Source organism: Acyrthosiphon pisum, chromosome A3 (genome assembly GCF_005508785.2).
Source record: "Acyrthosiphon pisum isolate AL4f chromosome A3, pea_aphid_22Mar2018_4r6ur, whole genome shotgun sequence".
Lineage (NCBI taxonomy): Eukaryota > Metazoa > Arthropoda > Insecta > Hemiptera > Aphididae > Acyrthosiphon > Acyrthosiphon pisum.
The window spans coordinates 27,326,663-27,335,926 of NC_042496.1; the positions used below are offsets into that span (position 1 = coordinate 27,326,663).

The 9,264-nt window shown below is 26.5% G+C and overlaps 2 protein-coding genes across 2 annotated transcripts in view; one reads left to right on the forward strand and one right to left on the reverse strand.

Moving 5' to 3' along the window:
• The first annotated feature begins 772 nt into the window (after positions 1–772).
• On the forward strand, positions 773–6,667 carry LOC100163392 (fas apoptotic inhibitory molecule 1). The gene is made up of 4 exons (XM_001948022.5): positions 773–1,040; positions 5,762–5,987; positions 6,320–6,372; positions 6,456–6,667. Exons 1-4 carry the CDS (start codon positions 909–911, stop codon positions 6,597–6,599), a joined length of 555 nt encoding a protein of 184 aa, XP_001948057.1. The 5' UTR covers positions 773–908; the 3' UTR covers positions 6,600–6,667.
• An 87-nt stretch (positions 6,668–6,754) lies between these two features.
• The window catches only part of LOC107884331 (dynein heavy chain 10, axonemal-like), a 4,646-nt gene continuing 2,136 nt past the window's right edge, over positions 6,755–9,264 (reverse strand). The window contains exons 2-5 of the mRNA XM_016806151.2: positions 8,142–8,491; positions 7,889–8,056; positions 7,600–7,779; positions 6,755–7,094 (exon numbers count right to left, since the gene is read on the reverse strand). Of these exons, the coding sequence (XP_016661640.1) occupies positions 6,798–7,094; positions 7,600–7,779; positions 7,889–8,056; positions 8,142–8,491 (995 nt within the window). The 3' untranslated portion in view covers positions 6,755–6,797. The remainder of the gene's footprint in view (positions 7,095–7,599; positions 7,780–7,888; positions 8,057–8,141; positions 8,492–9,264) is intronic.

The following is a 9,264-nucleotide window of genomic DNA, read 5'->3' on the forward strand; positions in this document are numbered from 1 at the left end:
AATACTCATAACTCGCTTTAAAATTAAAATATAATAAAAAGCCCAAGAGGTTGCCTAGGTAATAATCATACCTTTATATTTTATAAGAGGTAAATTCACTCTAATTTTTAAACTAAGAGAAGTATACGTGTTCTGCTGAGCGTACAGTTTGGTATGTTATGCACTTGTAAAACGGAGACAACAAATGTCTGTGTAGCGTCCTCTTATCATCTTACAATGTAATACAATATTACATATTATATTATTATAATATAGTTATTCATTAATAAATATATTCCACATTTAAGATGTCAACTTTTAAGTTTCTAGATTGATGAATTGTTTAAATTTAACTCTATAAAATTTAAGCTCTATAGTTTTTAAAAACTATTTATTATCAAAATGTTGGTACCTATATTTTGTTATAAGCTACAGTTACTCAGAATCTTATAATTTAAAATAATTTGTACAAAAAAAGTATGTGACATTTATAATATTATAGTAACATTGTATAAGACGTTAAGACTATGATTTAAATAGTATTATATACTTTATTAATGAATACATTATACCTATATCATAATACTCATAATAGTTATATTGATTTTATTGCATACGATTGTGTCGTAGTATACAGCGGGGGACCCAATGTTATGAAAAAAACATTTTTATTCCTATAAATATACCATGAAGCTAATATATTATTATGTACCTACAACATTGACCTAAGAAAAAAAAATTGGTTGTTTCCATAACAACATTTTATAAACACTATCACAAATATAAAATAGTATAAGTGTTCAATGCATGCGATTATAATATTCATAGAACGTCGACTAGCTGGTTGTACTATTATCATTTAATTTACGTTGGTATGTTAACTGAACGCTGAACACTAAACTATTGAGAGTTTGTTTGATTATTAACTAATGACAGAGAAAACAAAGTACAACGAAGACACGGTGGCAGTGTGGAAACTACCGTTAGCAGACGGTATTCATGAAATAGAATTTGAACACGGGACAGCAACTGGTAAAAGAGTAATTAGATTGGATGGAAAAGTAAGACAATTTTAATTAATTATATTTTACTACGACTTACGCCCATCATTAATTTTAGCGACAATATCTCACCGACAATTTGATTAGAGATAACGATACACTTTTCCCCTCGCGTTGTACCTACTATAAATTATAGTACAATAATTGATCAAATAATGTATATATTGTTACGTATATGTAGTTATGGGGTTGATGTAAATTTTGTTGAGTTTTGCAGTGGCACCTAAATTATAATATAGACTTTCTATTAGATCGTAAATGTTCTATAAAGTATAAGTAACAAATTCCTAAAAAACTTTAAAAAGGTAAGAAAGTAGATACCACTCTGTTTGACATCAGGGGTCGTGTCCCACACAGCATTTGGGAAATGATAATATTTTTTGAATATTTTGTAGTGCTCGAATATTGAATATTTTACTAATAATATTGTATAAATATGTTCTTGACATGATGACAAAATATTGTACTAGACTATGATTGCATAAAAATGTTGACTAAATAGTTTAAAAGTTTCCATTAAAATATTTTTTGAAAATAAATGATTAAAATGTTTTGTAAATGATTTTTATAAAATATTTTCAAAGATTAACTTCTTGGGCAAAGAATATAAGTTATTAAAATATTTCTTAATTATTTACGCAACTTTTTAAATACATTGACAACTATATTAATTTTCTGAAAATATTTTTATCATAGTTAGGAAATATTTTTATGCTGTGTGGGGTGGGTCACCGTAATAGTGTAATGAATGTGTTAAAATTGAATTCAATGATATAAAATCACTGTAAATGGTTTTTAAACGATCTGTCAGCCTAAACCTAGGTAGATTAAAAATTAAAAAGTAAATTTTATGAATCATTTCTATTAAAGAAATTTATTTTACTATTAGTAATACAAGTAGGTACAGTAGGTAAAATCAATTTTTGCCGATAACATTGCATTTAGAAATGTCATCGCGTGATATAAAATATAACAATATACTTTAAAAGTTTCAAGTATCCTCAAATATTTTTTAAACTACAACAGAATAACTAAAATTGTTTTTCTTCGTTAAAATTTGAACTATTATAATATCTATAAAAAAAAATAAAAACGGTGTGTTGCTTATATATCTATTATTTAGATTTTTTGTAAACAGTATGAACTACTTTTTAGAAACCTTGTTTTAAAAATTCAATCCTTAGCTATAAAAGTTGGACATTTTATAAATGTTTATCTTCAAATAATATGATTTCGATTTTGTTATTTTGATGAATTTTGATAAAATGTTAACTTTAAATACTTCTAAAAAAATATTCCTTATGTATCTTTATTACTTTTTAACTAATAATAGAATATAGAACACAACTTATGAGGAACCTGGTATTAAATTTCCAAAAAATCGAAAATGTTTTATGGCTATAATTTATAGTTCAAAAAGAGTTAAAATATAATGAACATTTTATCATGTATAGAAAATGCTAACATAAACATTTGGTGAACATTTCAAGTATCTATACAGTTATTCGTTTTTAAATTACTGCAAAATAAGAAAATCATTCGACAAAAAATCGTTAGTTTTCGGTGAATTTTCAATGTCATAAAAATATTTAATTCAAGTGCTCATAAAAAATCAGTGTTACTTTTCGCTAAACTTTTTTTTAAGGTATAAAAACGTATGAGTAATATTCTATTACATTTTTAATGTTAGCTATGATAAGAAATATTTTTATGAATATTTTAGTGAAAATAATTTGAAAATTGTCACGATTTTGATGAACTTTGTACAAATTTCAGATGAGCATAAAAAAATATTATGGATCTACTCTGAACTTTTATTTTTAATTAGATACACTAATAACAACCAATTATGAGAAATGATTAAATTTTCAAGTGTATTTTTGATCGATCAAAAATTTATTTATCGCCAATAATTGAAAAAAAATTAAAAATATTCCATGGCTCTATAGTTTATAATAATCTTGATCATGAAGTAGAAGTGAAATGGTAAAGTAGAAAATCGAAATAATTTTACTGCTTCAAAAGGTGATGACAGATAAAAATAAACCACACACATCATTGGAAAAGTAATAGGTATACAGACATCGCTTCCTCTTAGAATTTAAAACAATAAAATACCTAGTTAATTAATTTTGTACGCATACTTAACCGAATAAATTAAAATTGTTGTTTGTAAATAACTTTAAACTGTAAACTTGGCTTAACTATACCTTTTACTTGTGATATTCGTGGATCTAGTCCATATATAACCTTTGTCTTCATTTTGTTAAATCTTATCCATAAAAATATGTAAATTAGCTTGAATACATTTAAAAATATTTAAAGATAATATGATTTTATGATTAAAAATTCATTCACGTCCATTTTGTTGAGCATTATTGTTATTATCTATAAAATATATTTCAAATTATAATTGTTCTATATTGACCCATGATGGCCATGTCCCATACCTATAAATTACAGTCCCTTTATAAAATAACCATGGCATACTATTCAATATTTGTCCTCTACATATACAAGGAAAATCTATACTATAAATATGTTTTTGTTACTTAGTAACCATGACACCGAAAACCATACGAAAAATCGGTGTGAAATCTTTTATCGTGATCCAGCCCAAAAACATATATACGTTAAAAAAAAACAATAATTACTGGCAGTTACCAACTTCCGTTTTAACTGATACACAAATAAAATAACAACAAAAAAGGAGCTACTTATATTGATTGTTCCATATCACACAACCCTTTTATTATCTAGTAGCATGCTACATTTTGTTAGGAATTTAATTTAATTTTTTTTTATGTGTGTCTGTCGTCTGTGTACACGATAAGTAGTAGAAATAGTGCTTTGATTTTCAACTTCAGTATCTTTTCTGAAATTGGATTTTCACTCGATTTCTTATGGAACGATTTTCTTATTTTGTTGTAATTCAAAAACGAATAATTGTAAAAACTTGAAATTAACACTTTGTGTTTATTTTATTATTTTCTACATTAATTGACTATTTTATTTTCTGTAACCAATGGCAACCCTATCTAATATATATAAATAAACAAACAAATATTCGATTTTCGTGAAATGAAACAAAATGCAGTGTGAGCCAACATTTAGGGATTTCATTTCGGGATGAAAAGTAGCTTAATAATATACTACGTACCCACCTACACTCGCATATGTATAATGATTACTAATTATAAATATCAACAAGATCGGCTCTACAGATGAGGGTCCATAAATCACGAACAGACAGACAGACAGGCAGACAATCAACTTAGATACCAATGCAGACATTATTAAGGTTGTAATATCAAAATTAGGTATAACGTGCCGCTGACTTTTTTTTTAGACTATTAATGACTGATGTTTTTGTAATCAGTACACGCCGATAAATCAGCCCAGCGACTATTTTTTTTCCCTATTTGATTTACTAATATAGTGTTTTGTAATGACAACTTATTTTTAACAAAATAAAATATAGCCTATATTAGGCGTAGCTTCCTATTTGTGAAAGAATTTTTGAAATCTGTTCAGTACCTAATTCCAGATACCCCCGACATACAAACTAACAATTTTATCTCTCTATAATATACGTATAAATACATTTATATTACGGTCATTGGACCTTTTTTATTGATTTGGCTCATTTTTTATTTTTAATGTTCGTAATTGTTCAAATAAGTTTTTTACGAAAAGAAAAAATTGAAAAGTTGGCCGGAAGAGGTCTCTACACACAAGAGTTTTGAGATTTATGATGAAAATCGAAATATTGTTTGTGTACAAATGATTGTCATTGGTTACATTTTACAGATTATAATAGAAATAATTGTAGAAATTAGTATTCTTTTTGTACATAAATAAGTGGTGCCACTGGTTACTCAGGCAGATTAGGTAAAAGCATGCACCAAATCGTTCCTTTATGGCCTTAAATAAAGAAATTATCTCAAAAACTTCAAACAAATATGAGAGTTTAATGTATATTTGTAACTTACATACTCAAAAACTATTTGACTGATTTTGTAAAAGTTTCAAATAATCTTAGATATATCAGGAAAGTATAGAGGGTAGATAAACTAATTTCAATTTGTACCACGTGCCATATCCAATCTACCACAGACGAATTTATTGTCCATCTCGGTCGAATTAATATATTGACGCTGATTTGTCCGTGAGCTGAGGTAGGTACACGAAAACCAAGATCCACCTATATAGCGCTTTATTTAATATTTGTTCGCTGGAAAGTCAGGTTATGCAGGCAAAAATGGATGTTGGTTATATATAAGAAATTAATGTATATATTTTAAATAATAATTAAGACATGTGAACTATGCTGGCCTATGCTGCCGATTTTTTTTGAAGATCAATAAAAAAAAAAAACTACCGGACCGTTTTAAATTCAATTTTGGATTTGAAGGATGTTTATAGCTTATTTTTCAACCCCATAGGTAGCTAAAGGGTAGCTCACTAAAAATTAATTTTTTTTTTTGGTTTAATTAAATGTCTGCCATTGGTTACATATTATATTACTATTATAATTTGTAGACATATATTTTCAAAATAAAAACACAAATCTTTAACATGGGCAGCGCGGGGTGGGACAGTAAATTATATATAATTATATTATAAAAAACAAATAATTATATCAATAATAATAAACAACAGTTAAATATGTCTAATATATAAAATATATAATATACGATTTACATTTTTGATAATAACAGATAGTGAGACGAAAAGACTGGATGTTTCGATTAGTCGGAGATGAAGTTTTTGATATAGACAAGATACAATGCACTATCAAAGTAGAACCAGATGGATTGTTTATGTACTCATACGATTTGTTGGTTGACGGAAAGAGCTTGGAAGATTTTTGCGAATACATTTCAAAAAATCGATCTACCTGGCTAATTACTGCGGACAATGGAGTTGAAAATCGAATTATGCTCGGTAATATGAATGGGGAACTATTTCCTCCAAAAAAAAAAACAAATACATGAAAATATGAAATATATTTACTGTAGTAAAATCAATAACACTCATAACCTACAAAAGTACAAAATACAAAAAAAATATATTGTATTAATTTAAAAAGTAAACTCATATCAAAATAAAATAATTATTTGTTTGTATAAAATATTTAGTCATAATATATTTTTTATTTTGTGTTAAACAAGTTAACAATTTAATTGACTGTTTAACTTTAAATACAGTCCATCATCTACATTATACAACAAATAATATTGATTTTTACTCATGTATTATGTGCTGGTAATTTTCAGATAAAGCAACTATGGATATTTTTGTAAACGGAACTCAAGTTACAGATGCAATGGTAAAATCTATATTATTAATTTATATTATAGCTTATAAGTCAATAATAATCTTTTATTAAACATTTAAAACTATTTTTTTTAGTCTGAATTCATTGAAAATGGGACAGAAACACATTTTGCTGTAGGTGAAATGTTAGTAACAATACGAACTGAACATAGTTGTGATAAAAAAATTGGTGTCGTGCATAGTCTATTCGTGAATGATGCTATAGTTTCAGAACTATAATATTTTATGAATTACTTTTTTAAACTAATTTAATGTTATTAAGTGTTATATAAAATAAGTTACCAAGCAAGAAAAATATAAAATTTGTTGTTTTAATTTAGTTACCTACACAGATTATTATAATATTTTATAAATTTGTTTTTTAATGTGCAAATAAAAAAATAATAAACAATCTATGTTATTGATAATAGTAAATAATTAATCAGTATTCATAACAACACAAACTCCTCGTAAAATCCAAAAGCTCTTATGCACCAATGTATTTAAATTGGCTTGGAATACACAATTATCGTCCATCAAATGACCTCGTTTCGAAGTCACGTATACTGGTATGGTAATTGAACTCTTAGGTAATTTTAGCAGGCGAGTTTCAATAGGAATAATAGCCAAAATTGGCAAATTTTCAAGCGTATTGTGAAACGTACATTCTGTCAAGCATTGTTTATTCATATCCCAACGTGCACCCTCTAAATATAATCCGGTTATGTAACAACCCTTAAAATAAATAACCACATATTATATTATAAAATAGTTACAAAATAAATACTCAACTAGGTACTATAATTGGACTAGATTTACCTTTACAATATTATCTATTATAGACTAAGTACTCATGATTCATATTACATAATAAGAAGGTTGAAATTGGCCGTGGTGTATTTTGATGTTTACAAATTAATTGAATGAACTTTAAATTTAACTATTGATTAGGTGTAGGGTGTAGGATTTTCAAAAATTATATAAAATGTGTATTATTAGATCAATAGAGTTTTGCGCAACCTAGCTTTAGTGTAATTATTGTATACTTTACAAAATATAATAAAAATATCAAATCCGATTGCATATGATCTATATTTTTGGGAACACAATTTCATATATTTGACGAGTGACAAAGGAATCCTCATTAATATTATCTATGTCAAACTGTTACATATTGTATTTTATAGGTACCTATACTTGTTGTACTTTTTGTAAATACAATTTAAAATTTTATACTTACGGCATCTGGTTCTCGCTGAACTTCACTTTCACAAGTCCATTGAGTAACAGATGTATAAAACATACTGTGTTCAATTGACCAACCATATTTTCTACATGCCAGTTGTATTAAAGATGTTAGATACGATTTCGGTGAGTGTAACCCTGATAGCCACATGACCAAAGGTTCTCTGATTTGGCTCTGATAAACCGTATATGAAAAATGTGTATTCATTTAAAAATAGTACTTTAGTTTTTTTTATTTATTGTGATTTACGCATTAAAACTAGCACGGGACGTTTATATTTTACCCAGTTGGAATATTGAAGTGTACGTTTCGTAAGGTGTTCAATATAACATGGCAATGATTTAACTGTCTGTGGTGATAATTTACTCCAGCAATCTGGGACACGACCAGCGTATAAACACATTGAAACTTCTTCTAACATCGTATTCATTTCCACTTTTCCCAGAAATACCTATGTAAAAAATAAATTATAAAATAGGTATAATATCTCTCTATAATACATAAATACATAAATACAAATACATATACGATTTTACCTTTGAGAGTTGTGATAGGGTGTTTCTTATTACGGATAATAACGCATTAATTTTCTCGAGTTCGTGAAGTAAAACTATAATATTAGGAGAAAAACATTTATCTCCGTAAAACATTTTCACCTTATTTAAATTATAAAGTTCAGGCAATGATTTTAAAATGTCTTCAATAGTATTTTGTACAACTTTATCCCAATCAGTATTTTTATCATCAATTGTATCAGCACTTGGATACAACTTTATCATATCCGCCCACAAAATGTCAACCAAATTATTGTGATATCCAAACAAAACATTTGGATTTAATCCACAAACGGTTGGGTTAATAGACATTGGCAATTCATTAACTGCTTCTGTTATGGTAAACAAATTAATTATATTTTATTATAAATCATTTATAAGTTTATAATAATTTTAATAGTTATTTATGTTATTATAATATGTATTTTAATTTTTTTCAAATGACTAAATATATAGTCATCATAAGATATACAATTGATTATCGGTTGGTGTAGTATATGGACCAATTAAATATAGAAAAAAAAGTAAAAATGTTGTTATCTGTTTTATCAATATGGGCCTTCAAAAGTAGTATCGTCGCAAGAACACTAAGTATAGTTTGCAAACTATGCAATCAAATAATCACGTCATTCCCAAGAATAAAACTATTTAAAACCAAATACATAATACAAATATAAAAATAAAAAAACTAGTTATTGATCAAAACATAAAAAAATAATATCTTATTTTAGTGGTTTCATCTCTTTTGTCATTCTATAAAGGTTAAAGAAGATTAACTTAACTTAATTAGTCTCACTAAAAAAATTCCACAGATAAAAACATTTATTAAAGCCTTTTTAGCAAATAACTTCACCCGTGCATAGATTACTAGCATATATATTATACCGTATACTAACGCATCAAAAATCGAACAAAAAATCGGGACTAGTTTTGATATTATATTAAACAATAGGAATATTAAATTTTAAACAAATAGTGTTTGTACAGAATTTTTACAGTAGAAGGCTTATAGTATTACTTAAAACTAGCCAAAGCATTCAGCTAGACGGAAACAAAAAACAATTAGTTACCTAACAAATGTTTGCCATTGCATTGTTTTTTATTT

Bases quoted from the DNA above. Each gene is read 5' to 3' on its own strand.
- LOC100163392 (XM_001948022.5), top strand. From the start codon at position 909: ATGACAGAGAAAACAAAGTACAACGAAGACACGGTGGCAGTGTGGAAA. The intron at 1,041-5,761 runs GTAAGACAATTT...TGATAATAACAG, and splicing joins TAATTAGATTGGATGGAAAA to ATAGTGAGACGAAAAGACTG. The intron at 6,373-6,455 runs GTAAAATCTATA...TATTTTTTTTAG, and splicing joins CTCAAGTTACAGATGCAATG to TCTGAATTCATTGAAAATGG.